General features: G+C 42.5%; 1 protein-coding gene across 4 annotated transcripts in view; it reads right to left on the bottom strand.

Moving 5' to 3' along the window:
• Positions 1–332: 332 nt before the first annotated feature.
• The window catches only part of LOC102690234 (homer scaffold protein 3), a 39,516-nt gene continuing 20,575 nt past the window's right edge, over positions 333–19,273 (bottom strand). For all 4 annotated transcript variants that reach the window (XM_015365604.2, XM_069185950.1, XM_015365606.2 and 1 more), the window contains 5 exons: positions 18,863–18,999; positions 14,975–15,131; positions 10,031–10,141; positions 7,909–7,989; positions 333–6,067 (listed from right to left, as the gene is read on the bottom strand). In XM_015365604.2, the coding sequence (XP_015221090.1) occupies positions 5,882–6,067; positions 7,909–7,989; positions 10,031–10,141; positions 14,975–15,131; positions 18,863–18,999 (672 nt within the window). In that variant the 3' untranslated portion in view covers positions 333–5,881. The remainder of the gene's footprint in view (positions 6,068–7,908; positions 7,990–10,030; positions 10,142–14,974; positions 15,132–18,862; positions 19,000–19,273) is intronic.

Here is a 19,273-nt window from a genome sequence, read left to right as displayed (position 1 = left end):
AGATCTGACCCACATTCTTGAAGCAGCCGATCACAAGACCATTCCAGTCCTTCTCAATTAGGTCAAGGAGAATATACTAACTTTTCACTTGGGTAGACTACACGCTTATGTATGCACTTACATATAAACACGCTGCACAGTTTGTAATTCATATAATTTAAAAAGGTCAGTCCATCTGCCCTCATTCACCTCCCTATTTCCCCTCAGCATGGAGAAACCCCGCCTGGTGGTAATACTCAGAAACTTTCCCCATAGAACCTCTGGAGATGTTACAACACCACTCTGCAGCAGTGCCAGGTAGCCATGGCAATAACCAGCCTCATCACAAAGAGTTAAAAGGGTGTACATATGTACTTTTATTTAAAGCCAACATTAAAAATTACAAAATTGAAACTCTGACGTGATCCCTCCCCCTTCTCCTGCCATCGCTGTAGTAGCATCCATTAACGTTGCAAAAACTACAAACAGTACTGATTCTATATAAGAAAAACTACAGCACTTAGTTTAATTTTGACTGAAATCGTACGACAGAAGCCGATGCCTAGAATTGCATAGGTCTGCATGTTAATTAAAATACAGGAAAATTGAACAGTCATTCATTAAATAGTATATTGGCAATCAAGGCAAAAATAATCTTTGTACAGAGGCAAGTTCTACAGACCTTCTATTGATTAATCAAATTGTTAATTCTTATCCCACATAAGAATATGCCAGTATGGGAATGAGTCCAGTTTCTACTCATGCAAACACTAGAAACTTACCTACTTCATCTTCCCCTGTTAAGCTAAACAATACACTGTCACACGGGGGGGAAAAAAGTCTTAAAAACACCACGTTTGTTGCCAAACTCAAAAAGAAGCTTGTGGAAAACCACCTACAGAACCCTCAGGGGCCACAACGTAAGTTGTAGTTTCCCATTTAAACACTGGGATTTTAGAGGAGGTTTTGTTTTGTGTCCTTGAAAAGCAAAAGAAAAAAAACAACAACATGTATATGGACATATGTAAAATGTTGTCAAGGTCAAACATTCTGTATTGGAATGAAATGCAGCTGAGGAAGAAACATTACACGAAATGAAATTGTACCTAGAACATTTTTTAATATACATGCATAAAAATACTCTTCATTTGTTTTTACTTCTGTACTGCTTCTTGACACTGAAGATGGACTACCGATTATAAATGTCAGGCCTGTCTTCGCTAGGTTCCCTTTGTCAAGCAGAGCTAAGGCGTTTTGTTCTTTATCAGAAGGAAAGCTGCTACCTGCCACACAGGATGACGGATGTGCAGGAAAGGATTCCAAACAAAGACTACTGAAGTGGCAGTCAGATCTCTGCGATTCCTCTCTGCTGCAGGCCCACAGCAGTTCTTTCAGTTTAAAATCTCAGCTCGATTTGGACACAAATGAGGCGTTTCAGGCTACAGTAAAGTGAATAAATAATGCATCGTGTAGTGGCCCAATATCTTGGTGTGTAAACACTTAGCCTTGTTAGTAGTGGTTTAACCAAAACATTAAAATAAAATATACATTCTGTCCTGTCTTTTCAGCAACAGAATGTATATTCTGTAAACCTGCATTACAAGTATAATGCATTACGAATGGCATTAAGCCAACAAATTCACCCATGAAAAACCTTAGAACTTAAAAAGGCTCTTGCAGAGCTAAAAGTACACTCCTTCTCTTTAATTCAACTAGACTGAAAGCACTACAAACAGTTTTAAAATTAGTTTGGTAGGTTTTGTAGCAAATTCCATTTCCACAGCATCAGGTACAACTAATATTTCTCTCCCGCTCTGAACCAGGAGAGGGGAAATTCTTGTTAAACTATGATATGTAAGACATCACTATTCTACTTTGGAAATACAGAAAAGCAGTGAATTACTATATGTTTCTGCTTTTCAAATGATCTACATACCCAAATCAACATTCTTCCCAGGAACAGATCTTCAGAAACCCAGAGGTGATTCTGCCATTATGACTGAAAGACTTCCCTTCAATCAAACACATCAACAATCTAGCCACCACTAGGTGGTACACAGCCACAGCAGATGAGCAGCACAGCCTGGATCTGAACCTGCAATCCTGAGCATTTCTCAGCTGCACACAACACTTCAACACATTGCCATCAGTAATTGCCTGGAAATATGAAGGAGAGCTGGAGATGAGTGTTTTGGAATTGTCTGAGGGTTCCTTAAAATGATTCCCCCTGCAATTATGAATCTAGCACATTTAGTCATCCTGCTTTTTTATTTGACTTGTAGTCATCATTCATCAAGTCACTTGAATAATATACATTAAGCAGACAATGCACAGCATGTGCTCAATTATGCCTCAGGCGGGATTCTGAAAGGTACTTGTGTCAAATTATCCCAGAAACTTTATAATCTAACCTCTTTACATATACTGTAGGAGCAGCACTGTTTCCACAGTGCACGTGTAAAAACTTCCCATATCTCAATGTGATACCAATGCAAGATCATATTCAAGAAGAAACCAGATTTCACTGAGATATTGCTTCTGAGCTTGCAGTCACTACTGGCGCACTATGAAGCAGAGTAGTATCATGACACTAACGGCACGTTCACAATTCCAGGACTCTTTGCCACAGGAACCTTGCACCCTTAACAAATGTGTGAAACTGTCAGCTTGCACTTGTCATGATTACTTCATTACTACTCTAAACTGCATTCTAAAATTATGTATGGAAATTGAAAAAGAAATATCCCCTGATCACTTACAGCAATCTTCCATACTATCAACGGGTTCCAATTAATTAAAGCAAATAGCTTTGTGTTCTTGAACATCACAACAGGCCCTCAGTTAAAAGCTTTGCAACTAAAAGGTGAAATCCAGCTGAACATTTGGACAGTGGCCCATGTTCAATCTTGCACATTTCACTCACATATGAATACCAACGGCACCATTTAATCTGGCTGGGGGAGGCCTCCAAAAAAGGTGGGTGGGGTTATGAATATGCCACGCAGACTGTCTCTGCAAAAGCTGAGTCTTTACAGAGGTTAATGAGGTACAATAACTTTACTAGATCTGAACAGGGAGCATAAATACCACAGGGTTTAATACTTTAATACAGGTGGTAATGAGCCGGTCTGTCGGAACCAGTTTTAACACTGTAGCTCCATTTGATTGTGCTTGATTGCCGTGATGAAAGTCATTATGTGGTCTTTTTTTAAAAGAAAACCGGGCAACCTCACATCAAAAACGGTTCCATTACCAGTCAATTGTTTTACCTTCTCTCCATTAGTTTATAATGACAGTAACTATACTGTTACCCAGGGAGAACACCATAAGAACACTCAGCACAGGGAACTGATAAAAGCAGCCTGCTGAGGTAATTTAATATAACAGTGCTCATATATTCTAGACAATACTGGAAAAGCTATATATAAACTGTGTAACCTAAATAAATAATAGATTGATCCTGCTAGAAATATTAAAAGACACTATACCATCAACTTTTGTATCATCATACCATTTTGTTTCAAAAGTATTTCGTTTGGAAGATTAACAACGTTCCAGTTTTAAAGAGCAAGGAAAATAATCGCACATGGAAGATTCAATTCCAAACAGGTTGCTGTAATCTTTCTAGAACTGCATCTTTGGTAAGTAGTGGGCTCTGTTGCAAGTACCATGCAAGGTGTGTAGCAGTGCATTTACCACACAGATAGCACAGCGTTGGCCACAAACGCCAGAGTCCGCAACAGAAATCTGCTCTTTCATAAAGCACTTCATGTTGGGCACCAAAGTGACAATGCCAAGAGATCACACATCACCAGCACTGAACCTAAAACACTAGACTTTTGGGTTGCATTGCCAGAGTGAACTGCAAAGCATATGGGTTCAAGAAGGAGCCTTATAAGTATGGGTCTATATTCAGCTTAAGACATTTTTCTTCTTAGAATTTATTTCCCCAGGATTTATCAGTTTCCTTTTTTTTTAAAGCCCTTTGTATAATGTCTGATTGTGCCGATATTTTTAACAAATAGCAATAGCAAAACAAAAAAATCCTTCACATTTCATTTTATTTTTTCAGTACATACCACCCGATAATGGCTTCTCATACTCTCAGTTTCAGCATTCAGTCCATGATATTAAACAGCCATTTTGAACTGTCCTGTTTTTCCAACTTGTCAAGCCAATTACTTTAATCAGGAGAACTCTTGGTATTACTAGATGGGGTTAACACCATATACTTAGTTTTTGTTGAAAATAACATTTTAAATGTGATGCCTTTTAAAAAACACGAAAAGTGGAAGGACACTGATACATTGTGGCTGATGATGATGTAGAAGGACCGTACAACAGGCTTTTTGCAAGCTTTTCAAAAGAAAAAAGAAGTCAGAAAGTCGGAGCTGCAGTGTTCCTTCCTTCTTTCCAGTGAGACTTCTGTAAAAATATGTCTCGGTATTCATTTTAGAAGGCTGTTGATCTGATTATTGACTCCAGTAAGACTAAGGAAACAAAGGGTGTTAAAGAAGACTTTAAAACACCCGGATTCAGATATAAAAAGCAGCAAGAGGAGCCCTTATAGCCCTTTTTCCAGACAGTAAGCCGCTTAGCAATCTGTAACTGGACACTCCAAAGGGAAGCAGTTAACAGCCTTGATTTGAAAGTACACCCAGCTTTTCTTCCACACGATTCTGCTATACATGTCAAGTATGTACATGATAACTGATACTATAATTGTGCAATATCTATTTTTGGTGCAAAAAGAATTAACACTTCCAGAAAATCAATTGTGTGCATTAAAAGGCAATAATGATGTATGTTAATCTATCAAACCATTGCGAAAAAAGATCGTATAAGAACAGACCTGTGAGGTTTTAAATTCTCATGTATATACAGACTGATTCACTGTAAATGATCAACTAGAAGGTACATAGATGTATATACCCGTCATTGTAGTTCTCGGTGTTCACTATGTGCAACAGATTTAAAAACCATGCATTCCCATATATCAAACTGTTGTTTAATCTAAATTAACAAAAACCATTCCCTCCCAGATGGAGCCCATTAAAATCCTCACAATCCAAACCCTAACGAGTGTCATCCAGTTTGAAAGCTACCACCTCTTAACCTACACTTGAAAGTACCCATTTTGACAATCCTGCACTTGTTCATTAAAATTGGTGTTGATTTTGCCGTCACTGTTAACGAAGTATCAAAATTGCCACTTCTCTCCGAGTGTGAATGGCAGCCAGTTAAAAGTGGCAATTTATTTTAAGGTGTTAGTCATCTAACAAGATCAATATCTTTAACTATAAAAGGCATTCAAGTACAAGTTGAAGAATTCATGATTTTTCCCCCACACTAATTCCATCCATTATTTCTCTATTGAGAAGTGTAGCTTCATGCGGAACAGATCAAGTAATGCTCACTTCGACCCTGCTGGCACTAGAGCCTCCAAGCTGTCCAACTGTGCAAAGAGAGAAAGATTGGCCACTGTACTGAAGGACAACTGTCCTTAGTATCCGGTGCTCAAAATCCTAAGGAGCACGATTTTGCCTTTTTTTAAAAAAAACAAACAAACCTGAACATTACCTCTCACAAAAAAAAATAATAATACTGACCAAAGTTTAATACTCTAAAGCTTAAGTCTTAACAGCTTGCTGAAGTCTAGTGTGAAACTACATGAAAGGAAAACAATTTAAAACATCCCCAAGAAACACTGATCTAGTTTATACTGGGTCCTACAGGTGCCACGCTGACTAGCGCTAACTGGTTTTCGCTAATTAATGTGCTTCGCAGCAGAACTCACAGCAATGGCTTCCACCTCTCCTCCCCAGAAAAAGGTTGTGCTTTTATACCAAAGCTGGCTGTCCCAGCAAGCTCCTCGGCGCCCCCCGAGCCAGCCGAGAGGCGGCTATTTGTCGATCAGCTTGGTGAGGCTCTGTCTCAGGTCGTTGAGGTCGAAGATCTTCACGTCCAGGATGTCGATGATCCTGTGCAGCTCGCTCTCCGCCCGAACCCGCTCCTCCAGGGTGCTCGCCAGCGTCTGCTCCGCCCCCTGGACGCGTCTCTCCAGCTCCATGTTCCGGACTTCCAGTTCCTGAGAGGGGAGAAGGGGCACACAGGTGAGGGTTTCCCGACATCTTTCACAGGAAGGCATTTACATTGCTCCTCACCACCCTGTTATCAGAAGCATGTCAACTATGGAACAGATCATACAAGAAAAGCAGAGGAGGGGGTTCTCTTTCTCTCTACACCCTGGCGATAGAAAGACCTCCATCAGAAGTCTTCAGTCCAACCGGTATGTTTGTTCGCTTGATCTTGCTGATCGAGGTCAGTTAAATCATTAGAAAGTGGCTGGGCTTTGAGTTGAATAGAACAAGATGGACAACTTTCCTGTGCGTCTTAGTGCATTATAAAAGTACGCGTAGCGGCAAGTCCAGTCATTTGGAAGCATTCAGCTGGAGGACAGTGAGGAAGAGGACGGAGTGAACAGGAGTCAGCTCAGGAAGAGCGGTCAGGGCCTTGTTTTGGTCCTCCTTGAAAACGAAGGCCATGTAGTCTCTGGAATGTTGGTTCGCAAGCTTCCCAAATGTCCCAGACATTTTCCAAATATAAGGGGTCTCAGGAAAACAGAGACTTTTCACCCCAAAATCAGCTGTGTGCACAATCGATGTAGTCTGCAACTTAGCATTCATTAATAGAACGCCTTACTGTCAATCGGTTAATCCTCACTCTGTACTAGTGATATCTTCGACTGCAGTGCTGCTTGACCAATCCACTCACTGCATACTGCCCCCTCCTCTCACACACATACAGTACACACCCCCGACCTGAGCACACCATTACTGAATTCGGAAACAAAACTCATTCCAGTGTTTCATCTGAGTTTGCCTCGAAGTGCACAGTCGTCTTATCCTGTCCGAAACATGACCGTGACACTCGATGATCTTAGATGTTCTCAGCTTTGGTTTATTATATCAGATGCAAGTTTAACACGCGGTACATGAGATACCCTTGTGAACAGTCCTAGAACTTGGCCTGCGTCTCACACATATACACACCGAACATACAATACAAAGCCCTGTTAACCGCACACAAGTTAATATATATATACAAACAATATTTTATTTATTCATTTTGTTTTTCTCATGTGGCTTTTCTGAAATTCCACAACCGTGAATGTCTGCAGGCACACCGTTGTGCCGCAACACAGCGGTTGAGAGGCACAGTCACGGGAATTCTTGATTTGGGTTTTCTTCAGTTTGTTCGATTTGCTTCAATGACAATTTGTCCAGGGAATATGGCAACGAAGCCTAATTGGAAATCTATTGTTAGTATCCGAAGCAAACACGTCAGGGAAAACTCAGCAATGATGTGCCTTCTGCAAGTGTCTCTGTCCTGCCTATTGCTGAGCAGTCTTCTATGCCTTTGTGCTGTATCAGCATCAGCTACAACTTCATCACAGTGCTGCTCTTCAGCTCTGCTTCCCACACTCTTAAGCTCAAGTAAAGCACTTTCTCATGCCTCTAGGAGTTTGCACATTATCTTTATTAGAAGCTCTCCATTTAGTGTGCATTATTAGTCTGCCACATCTCTTCAACAGAGGGCTAAACTGGTGCAAAATGGAAAGGATTGCAAATGCTTTGGAAAGCCTGTGGGTGTCGATTACAAGCTTTCTTTACAGGATCTGAAGTTCAATATCGCTCCTCACCGTCCTGTTATCAGAAGCATGTCAACTACGGAACAGATTATATAAGAAAAGCAGATGGTTCTTTTTATCTTTACACCATGATGATATAAACACACAGGCAAACCTAAAAAAATCCAATGTTAAAAGTTCAGATTGTCTGTATGGGTTTTATACCCTTAAAAACAATGATCTAAGGTAAACAGGACTGTTAAAGACCATAATAAACGCTATGTCACTAGTACTCCTACCTGGAGTCTGTGAATAGCCTCCTCTCTCTCCTGCTCGAGCTCATTGAAGTCCGATTTCTTGGTCTGCAGCATCTGGATTTCCTGTAACACGGAGCACGACACTCTGAGAGGACATCATAGGCTCCACGCACAGTACGGCAAACTAGCCAACCTACAAAAAGTCTGTAGTTCCAACAAGGTTTTTTTTTTTAAAAAAAGAGGAGTCTGTGAGCATATTACTGAAATATCCAAGGATTTGCTTTTTTTGTCAGCTGTAGGCAGTCTAATCTAGAGTTCAGTCTAGGGGAGAATGGGGGATGGGGGGTGGAACTCCTCTTGTTTAAAGGAGAGCTCCTGTGTTTCGAGGTTTTCTCCCTTTTAAAATGTCTGTGGGAAAAAAAAAACGTTTTCCACTGACGTAGTCCGGTTACAAACAAGCAGAGGCCATTGCAGAACTGATTCAGGTTTGTGCATGCCATTGTCAAAAAGATTTATCCACTAAAACTCAATGTGTAACCTTCAGCAAAACTAAATCATAGACATTATAGTTATTAACCTTCTGTCAACAACATGCTTATGAAGTATGAATAAAGGGAAAATTCAGATCACTTTCCTGTGCAATTTATCAGAAAACAGTTTAACAAGTCATCCCACGCCAATTTTAAGTAGGAATCTGAGCATTTCATATGACATTACCTACAGCCCAAATTGCTCCTCAACTTTACCAGGATGATGCAGTACTGTACAGACAATGGGTGGTGTGAAGTTTTAAGTAAGTCTGTAAAAGAGCATCCCATCTATTTAATAATAGAGTAAAACCTCAAATAAACACACCCAGAACCAATGGACTTTGGAAACAATGGGTCTCTGGACCACCCATAACAAAAGACTGCTATTTCAGGTGGGTTGGGGGCAGAGAACAGTATATCCATCATGGCTTCTATGACTTGTAAAAAGCAATCTGTGTTCAACATAAGCAAGAGCAAAAGAAAATAAAATTTGATGTGGATCTGCTGTTGTTGACAAAAAGCATGTGAGGGCTGGCTAGTGAGAAGCAAGTGGAAGAAGCTGTACGTTGAGGTGCAGAAGCATTTTGGTGGGTTGGAAATGTGAGTCACAGCCAATAAGATATCAAACATATAAGCTTCAGATTTACTTCTAGTTGTTTTGCGGTGGATTGTTTTTTGTCATATTGAGATTTATTGCATTTTATTCATTTTTTTTACTAGGTGCATTAAGTCTTTGTTCCATGCTTTTATAAAAATATTTAAAAGAGAGTATTTCCCCCTATTCATCCACTTAATTGAGGTGTTATTGCATTGTAACTCGCTCTATGCCCATGCAGACGTGCTCAACATAAGGTCAGAGGCTTGAAATATCATGCACCTGGCACTGGGGTAGAAACCAGCAACTCCAACAGCTCTGCACAAAGTTCTCCCTGGTCTGGATTGCCACACACACCCCTTTTGTTACTAGTGCACGCTACTCCAATTTTGTATAAATGTATCGCAAATTACCGATAAACAACAGATTAATAAAGGCAATAATTTTACAAAACTATACACCACTTCACTGCTTTTCAAGAGGAAATTATGCCTCTTCCAGCTGTCAGCTCACAAACACTAAATGCAGGGTGTAGAGTACAACCAGCTTGTTGACTTGGTGGCAAGTTGCAAAAAAATAAAATCCTACAGCTTTGGAAAACAAATGTTGCCTTTCCAGGTGCAACGCAGAATAAATATAAAACAAATATTCAAGAACATTTGACACTTTGTTAAAAATGATGCGAAACAGCATTCAAATCAGAAAAAAATGCCCTACATGTGTAGCTGAAGTTAACCTGCAAGAGTCAGGAAAAAATAAAACATTGTGATACACCATCAGATTTAAGGTATTATCCAAAAATCTGCCATTTAAAAAAACCTACTATTAAAAAAAAATAGTTTGGATAGGCAAACTATTGCACTATCCAGAACCTTCTGTAAGCACTCTTGGATAACATCAGTCACAGTGAACAAAAGTCTCCACTTGTTGCACATGTAAAATCAAGTCACTGGAAATAGTAATAATCAAGTAGTGTTCAGGTGATCAAATGATGTTCAGAGCCAGCCTCAGCTGCTGCTCAGTACACTGCCTCACTCACCTCGTCCTTTGCTTTAAGCAGGGACTCCAGTTCCTCCAGGGACTGCGCCAGCTCATCTTTTCCAATGTCACCAGGCCTGTGCTTCCCACTGTGTGCCTCTAGTTCTGCCACCTGAAGAACAGCATTGAATATCAGACCCCTGACGACAACAGGGCCAACGAGTGACAACACAGACCACTAATTCCCTTCCTGTATCCCTAAACACAACAGCAGCTGAAAATGCTTTGAACCTAAAATAGTCAAAACTGGGGACTATACAGTGATGCTAGATATAGCCCATGTTGAGTATACTGACATATTCTAGGTTTATTATTTGTGCTTTGTCTTTAAGTGGACCGCAATGAACATGAAAAGACAGCTCAAACTTTGTGCTTTGTTTCAGAACTTTCCAAGCCTAAAAAAAAAAACTCACCTTCAGGATGCAAATTTCTTTGGGGTTAGAGTTCCTCTTGGCTTGATTAATTTGTGACTGAATTGCTTCCTGTGTGCGTGCATGAGCAACAGATGGTAATGTCATCCTGGGTGCATGTTACCTGGATTACTGCAGTCATTACAAGCAATAGGCATCTTTCTCAAACTGGATGGATTGCCTCCATCCGTTCTGGACTAAATTAAAACTGACTGTGCTGCCCCCTTCAGCAAGGTACACTTCCAATTTGGAAAAGCAGGGGTCAAGGGTGAAGCAATATAAATGCAGATGCCCCTTCCTAGCTCAGAAACCTGCTGATGAACTGCGTTTCTGTCAGGTGTTACAGCTGGGCTCGCACTGTTCACACTGACCTCATTGTTCAGATCGGCATGAACAGCTGCCAATGTGAAACTGTAGTGTGATAACAGGAGAGGAAGGATGAATGGCTCTTGAAAGCAATAGCTGATAATAGCTCCCTCATTACTCATGTGTGGCGTCGTTTCCTTTCCCTTTCATGGGCTCAGACGCTGTCAGGCCTGTCTCCTCTCTCTCTCTCAGCTCCAGTGAAGCCCTGCAACTGGGCTCAAAGAAGCTCACTAGCAGGTGTAGTGCCTTCCAAGCACTCTGCCTTCTTTTCTCCCAAAGGCAGGCAGTGTCTAGCAAGTTTTGATTACATTATTTATCCAAGGATGGGTTCAATGCAAAAAAAATGCAATAACACTGTTACGAACCCAGCAGACAGTCTGTCTGCCTCACACTGAAGCACAATCACCAGATTCCAGTTTCTAGATGTGACAGTAACCACACAACATACAAATTTTGCAAAGAATAATTAGTTCTCGCTTTTTCACTACTCTCTTTGGGGGAGGGGAGTAGAATTGACTAAAAATCCTTTTTTTTTTGGTGTAAAAGTCCAAAGTTAGCAGCAACAAACAGCTCTTTTGCCTTATATATTTTATATAGAGAGATATATCGAACACCAAAAGACCCATCACATTTTATGCATGTAGGTTTTTGGAAGAATAAAATAGTGAAAATTCAGAGACACGGGAACCGCTATATCAGGCTTATTGGTTTTCTCACAAGATGAGAATATGATGCTTATGCAGACTTGATCTCCATCGAGTACGTGAGGGAAGGGATGAGAGACGAGTGAACATGCATGTTTGCTCAGGTTTTATGGGAAGAACAGTACAAACTCCCACAAGTGCAACCTGCCTGAGACCCCTGTTGAGGAGGAAAGTTTCTTTAGCAGATCAGCTCATATATAGCAAGGTAGATTTAGTAGAGTAATAGGTGGGCCTCATCCTTAATGGAAAGAATGTCACTTAATTAATCCACAACTGTCCGTCTCTTCTGTTTTTCACCGGATGTGACACATGTCTTATTCAATCACTTCTCCGTGCACCTCTTCAGCATCTGTAGTAACATTAACAGAGCTTAAGTTGTCCACATGAGGAGCCAGTCCGGTTCAGGAAAAGCTTTCCAGGGCACAAAGCAATCCTACACTACATCCGGGAGACACGAGCAACTGCAGGATTACCAGATATACGAACAGAAAGCGTAAGATTAAGCCAATAAACCTCAAACATTACACTAAATCCAGACTCTCAGATCACTGAGAGAACCACTCAGTAGGTATGCACTCATCACAAAAAGGGCTGTTGATGTTTCATCAACATTGGTTTATCGAGATTTTGAAAGCTTCCCAGAGACTCAAAGCAGGTCAAGTCTGAAATGCAGCCGGAAATGAAACAGTCAAGACTGCTATATCCTCTTTTTTAATGGAGTGCTTTCAGCTCTTGAGCCAGGCTACCTGGTGATTTAATGGGATCTCTTCAATAATTAAGAAAATACTGTGCCTTATTTTTCCGATCTTTTAAACGTCAAATTAAATGTTTCAAGCACCCAACCCTAGAATACCAAGCTGTCCGATTTCCTCAAGACATCCCACAAGAAACCAGGTCTGAACATCTGATCCCAGCCCAACTTCAACAATGAGAGAATATGTATGTTATCCCAGAGGGAAAGAATGGAGAAAAAAAAGAGGGAAAAAAAAAGAGTAAGAAAGGAAAAATAACTAAACTCAACATCCTCCTCAAAAAAAGGAATGCCAAGATGAGTCCTGCAGCACTGGATTGCAAGATGATTTGTCTGAAATCAATGTCATGGAGGCAGTGTAAATTTTGAATATAAAGTTTACAGACAAGAGGAGGCAATTTGGTCCAAATTTGGGCCATTTGGTAATTAGTAGGTAACAGATACAAGGATGTCCTCCATCTGATTCTTAAAAAGATGCCAGGAAGTTGGCTTCAACAACAAGGCTGGGTAGCTTGTTCCACACCCCCACTACTCCTTGTGTAAAGTAATCTGATTATTGGTTTGAATAGTCTCCCTATTCATTCTGAGCAAGTCCGCTGGCTTGACTTTGTCAGTGCCTTTGAGGATTTTGAATACTTGTACGAAAGCATCACTGTGATGGCAGTAAGAACACGGTCTGGGGAACTGTGATCTCTGCAATGTCAGAGTAACCCAAAAAAAGGGAAAAAAAGCCCCACTAATAGGTATTCACTCTTTGGGAGGGGGCTGCCTTCGGAGAAAGTGGATTATTTTTAACTGCGTGAAAACGAAAAGCTGCCAGCTCCCCGTGGTGATTTTTCATTCCCTCTAACTAGGCCAGTGGAAGTAGGATATGGCTGTCCTAAAAACCTCAGCCCCCCTGGGAGGACTGCACTATTTCCAGCCACCTGGTCACATCGTTTGTGCAAATCTATACCCACAGGAAGGCAGACGCAGTGCCCCTTTTCTCTCTCAAAAAAAAAACCAAACAAAGACACAGGTATCTCTCAGCACTTACCTTTCTAAAAGTTGAGAAAGCAAGAGAAACCATTGCATTTCACTTGAAGTACCAGAGAGATGGCTCATTGAAACCAGCTGGTAACGCTCTTAAAAATTACTTAAACCTGTGGGGTTTTTTTTGTGGCTTTCACTTGGAAAAAACTACACTGAAGAAAAGGTATGCACAAGTGTTTCAGGGAGATCATTTCAAATCACAGGGAGTCTAAACAGTTCTTGACTGTGTAGTACCATTATTAGGAAATTGCCTGTCCACTCACATCTCAAAACAAGAAAAAGAACATTGTCTATGGGCAAATCGGGCTTTTCTTGGGTCTGAAACGGAGTGACTACATGGAACCAAAATCATGAGAACATAAGAAAATGAGAGAAGGCCATTAAGCCCATCGAACCTGTTTGTTTGCAATGAATTGGCTCAAAGATCTAATTCACTGATTTCCTGAAACATCGAGGCATGAGCTTCAACCTCATGACCTAGTAACTTGTTCCATACTCCCACAACTCTTTTGGTAAAGAAATGCCTCCTCCTCTTCTTGCTTGTGCCCTTCCACATCAGCGTATCGGGACAAGACCAGATAACATTTGCGCGTCATGTAAAAAGAAATTAGTATATCTATTAGGCATGCCTTACATCTCCGCCAAATTGACATTGTCGCTTAATTACCTCGCACAGCAAATGAGTCACAGCCTCAGCTGTTCACTATTCCTGAAACCAGCCCAACCACAAAGTGCTAATCAGCGCGACTCCTCTGGGAGATTAAGCGCCAAATGGGGTGATGCAATATTAATTTATATGAGATAAAAGCAACTTTCCAACATGTAGAATTGAGGAGGAGGGGGGGGGTATTCTAATTTATTTAATTGTAATATTGCCGTATTATCATGGTCTGCACAGTGTTGCAGAATCGCGATTCAGGTTAACAAATAGGAAGGGTTCAGTTAATGGTATTTTTTTAGGACTAAATTAAAATTGTATTGTTTTAAAACCTCATACAGAGTGCGTGTCAAGGTAATCACTACTCCACCCAGCCACATGTATACACAAGGATGTATCGATTCTCTGACAAACGGGACAAATTCTGGAAAAGTCATTACTAGTCTCACACAAACTTCCTCATAAGAGAAACTATACAAGGGCAGCTACAACTTAAGATAAACTGATTTATTATGAACACGTTTTGTGATGCTTTCAGGTTTGAATGCCACTGACAGGTAAAGAAATAACAGAGGGTAGCTAAAGTTAATGACGTGTGAGCTTGTGAGCTGTGTGGGACGATGGGTAATACAGCAGGGAGAGGAAATGGCTAAGCGCAGACTGCGAGAGGACAGGGGCAGTAACAGCTTGCCTGAATTTTTATGACTGGTCCATTCAGTTCAGGCTGGTAGCACGGACAAGGCCGAGAGTTTTCTTTTTCATAGCTTTTAATCGCATTGATTGTTTTGGCTCTAAGCTTGTCCTTGTAACCACAGTCGGTAGTAGCATCACAAGGCACCCTGACCTCTCATTATGGACTCACAGGGGGAGTCGTCTTGCACCTTCTGGACTCTAGAGTGAGCCACAATTCATATTAGATCACGGTAGTCGGGAACCAGACCTATTTCTCAAAACGGAGTTAGGACGAACGCGCCGGTCGAGGAACGCCGGTCGTTTCGAGCGAGGCGTGGCGGCGGGACCTCACCTGATCCCTCAGCCTCTCGGTCTCGTCCTGGTAGGCCGCCAACTGCTTCTTCCACTCCTCCACGTTGGCGTTGGCCTCGTGCAGAGCAGCCACCAGCTTGGTGTTGCTGTCCTGCAGGGTGAAGAGCTCCGCCTCCCAGTTCATCTCGCAGATCGACCTGCCAATCCAAAGGGCAGACACGGCCGTCTAGAGTGGACGAGCTGGGATCCACTGACTCTCCAGAGCACCCAGGCTGGAATCCCACCTTGCTCAGGCAGCAAAGTGAAAGCCTGCTTTAACAGCAAAGCTGAAACCACCAGAAATACACCAATGGATGGGCTTCAGGTTATACTATACGTGGACCTAAGGAACGCTTGTAGACTTGATAGGCTTGCTGGGTGAATTGGAAAACTCCTTATGCTTCTACATGTCTTTTAGAATCACTCTCTTTATATAATGTATAAAGTTCTGCTGCAGTATCATGCTGAACTGTCAACGCTATGAACCAACCAGAAGAGCTGTGCACTAAAAAAAAAGTGTGAAGCTACAAGGAAAGTTACACATCAGCTTACGAAAAGCAGCTCTACAGGTCCCATGCACAAAAATATGATCTTCACACCTCCTCAACCTAGACCTTTTCACTAGGTATGGCAGGCACAGACCCGCATCGGAACAAACTTTGGCACTTTGCTCCGAGCTCTGCAAAGCATGCAGTGATCTCTCACGGAGGGAAGGAAAGCACGCTGCCCAGCCTTCAACGGTTACAGAGATGCAGCAGACATATGGTCTATTAGAAGACAGGGATTTTAACAAAAAAAATTCATTTTATTTTCTGCCAAAGCATGTTCCAGCAAGTAACTGCTAGCTACCTTTTGATGTTTTAGGGATTAGGGACCTAAAAACTTTAGGGATTATCTTGAATATCACAGTTTGAAAAGTTAGCGATCGGCACAGGTAATCCACTTGAAACCCACCCTGGAAAGAGAACAGGACAGGGCTGCTCTATCTAGCAGCAGGTCTTGCCTTTCTGTTGCCGTGAGCAGGCAGGGCTCCAGCCCCGGAGACTGGCACATGCGCAGGGGAGCATCCCGGCCCACTTACCTGCCTCCAAAGCGGCTGGTGACCTCCATGACAAATCCCCAAGCACCTCCCAGGCCGTGGCGCGAGAACCCCGCTGTCAGGACTGGCTCGAGACGAGTCCTGTTCTTTTTCACCATGATCAGATCAGCTCCCATTGCACACCAACCCTGCACACCCCCCTCCCTTCCATAATTATGCATAAGGAGTGACTGTACCAGTTGAAGTGGTGGGGTGATACAGTCATTTACTGACTCACCATGGCAACTAGACTTCAAAGCCTGTCACTCTAGCATGTTGCAGAACAGATTTTGAGGATGGTGGTGGGGGGGGGAATCCTAAAGTAAAGGGGAAGTCTAAAAGGTACAGGGGGTGTCTCCGACCACCGTGCGTGTCAAAGCAGAAATGGACAGTGAGCTTTTTGAGCATTTCATCAGCGGGTGACTCATCCTACTCAGCACTTAAAGACAGATTGTTTCTCCTCCTTCGTCGGGGGTTAAACAGCCTACTCACCACACCTCGGAGGTAGGTGGAATAATGAGGCAAGAGGAGAGAGAAAAGTAAGATTGTTGGGGTGTAGGGAGAGAGGGAGGAGGGAGGGTCACCTGTTAATGCGACACCACCAGATTGAGTCTGGCAGCGAAGAGCAAGAAGATCCATTTAGATGCTACACACTTTTCCCCCGCCCCACACACTAACAATTTTTATGGCTGCAAAGTCAAACCTGCCTTCATTAACTTATTCCCCCCCAAAAATTATTAAAACAAATCCAGGTGAGACTTGCAAATCGTTCCGAATCTGCCGATTGTCTGGCGTTAAGTTTGAAGATGGAAGGGGACCAGATATATTTCATGGACAAAATGGAAAATTCAGCCTGTGAGATCACACAAAGCAATGACTGCATTTGTAATTGGGTAGTACAAGAATAGCCTCAGACCTTTCTGAGCTTATAAAACGGGTTCCAGATGTAAAAGAAACACAGGAAGCAGCAACAGTAGGTAATTTGCAATTATGGCTGCCTTGTGCATAAGGGCTCTAAATATATTACAGTTCAGCGAATCCATTGCGCTGCCTTTAGAGATTTCTGTAATTACCCTGCTACTCACCTATCAAATAAGTAACAATGATACCCTTAAAACGTAGCGTGTCCATGTTGTTATGCATAAGAAATACACTTTTCTATGGATTGAACCCTCCTGGAAATGACCCTGGAAACGGGGACAAAGCATCCATCAGCATCCTTATCCAGAGAGGAGGGAAACCAAGTCTCTTTATTGGCCAGGGATTGTTTTTACTCTTTCGGTGAAGTTTCGATTCTGAATTTCAGAAGACAGGTTGCAAATTGCAATTCAATTTCTGCATATATGTTACTTCCTGTGCAGCAGAGCTTGCTTCTTCACAATATCGTCTAGAAATTGTTTGAGTGCCAGGACGTCCGATGGGGAAGCAGGCCGGGTTTACTGCTTGACCGAAACCGGTTTGGTACAAACAGCCCTCAACAGGGTGGCGTTACAGAGTGTTTTTCTGCCAGTCAGAACGGTGCCTGCATTTTTCTAAAAAGTTACTCTGAACAAAGGGTAGAAATGAACCAGGAGATGACAACGGGGTAAATATTGCCCCCCTCTTCAGACAGCTCCAATGATTAGTTGGGGAGTTTATTGGGACGCAAAATGGACCACAATCGGCTGCACAGAACCAACTGAAACAAACAAGCTAACCGAGGCAATTAGGTACTTTCTGCTTTCTTCCTTGCAACCCGTTAAGACACGTTGATTTTGCACCCCTCAGTACGGTTTCAAGTTGTGGGTTGGTCTCCGAGCTCATAACTGATGGGCTGTGGGACTGAATCCCTGCTGCAGACACTGTTGTTGTACCTTGAGAGAAGTACTGTACCCCAGGTTCTTGTCCACTCAGCTGTGCAAGTAGGAGACAAGGATTGCTGAGCTGTGTTTTGTATGGGCATCTTGCCCAGGGGTGAGTTAGGGGAGTCTCATGCTCTGTCATTTGCTTAACACCACAGAAACTGGGATAAAATGTGCCCGGTTGTCCTGATTTGGCCTGGATATGGAAATGATCTACCTGCTACCGTTTCAACAACCCTTTGCTGCCGTGTTCTCGCTCTCTGATCCTAACGTGGCAGCAAAACTAATAAACACGCTAACCTCATTATGTAAGAGCCCGACAAAAGTAATGTGGCCTGGGTGCGCATCAGAGCAATGCAATTAAAGAGAAAATGTTACAGCCAGCAGGGTAATTTCATTTCGCGCGTTATTTACAATGCCACAAATGTAATGGTAATTGGCTCATTACCGCTGTCCCACAAAACAAATTAAAGGAGACAAGTCGCCAGGCAATTCAATTAGGCTGCAGGCCAAAAGGCAACACCACAGGAGGGTAGCACCGTGGTTAAGCCCCTATACTCTCCACCAGCTCGCTCCCTCGCCATCGGACTAAAGTCCTTGCAGAGGCAGTCTTCACCGGAATAATTTACCAGGTAAATAATTCAACGAGATGCAGAATTACTTCGAACACAGAAATAGAATATGAAACGAGCAAGTGACTCAGCTGGAAAGTGTAGCAGACTTTTATCCCACCAGTTGGCGTGACCTGCAGGGCTATCTTCACAGCTGTTCGAACCAAAGCAAAGTCCGTGTCCCACTTCTTTCTCTCAAGTAACAACACAGCTCACAAGATCATTCTAGCACAAGGCAGGGGATAAGGAAACAGATGTTTCATTTTGCAGGTTCCCTAGTGAAATGCGTTACGAGAGGATGCCCTCCTGCCACAGCAGCGAGCCACACGTGTTAGGGGATTAAAAAGAGGAAGCGTTACCCCTCGGACAGCATCTTCTTCAGGCGCTCCTTCTCGGAGGAGAGCTCGATATCGGCACTCTGACTGCGGTACAGCTTGTCCTCTCCGGGGCCATTCACACAAAGAACTGGGGGGGACTGCAGGTCTTCAGACAGGTCCTGGAGGGGGGAAAGAGAGTTGAGCGCTCACACTGACCGACACACACCCCGTGACTCATCAGGGTCCAGACACTCAGCAGACGCCTGTGGTCTCTTCTCTCCGAGGCATTTCAGTTCCTTGGCAAACATCACACCCTTCAAAAACCAACTGATGACCATCTGGGGTTTAAAACGGAAAGTAGCCACAGATTAGCCACCGTCATCATCCCAGTTTGGCTCAAATGAGACTGTTACATGGGGGCTCCCTGAACACCTAACAGAGTAACAGAACATC

This window comes from Lepisosteus oculatus, chromosome 29 (genome assembly GCF_040954835.1).
Source record: "Lepisosteus oculatus isolate fLepOcu1 chromosome 29, fLepOcu1.hap2, whole genome shotgun sequence".
Lineage (NCBI taxonomy): Eukaryota > Metazoa > Chordata > Actinopteri > Semionotiformes > Lepisosteidae > Lepisosteus > Lepisosteus oculatus.
Note: the sequence above shows the minus strand (reverse complement) of the source record. Positions and strands in the feature narration are given on the sequence as shown.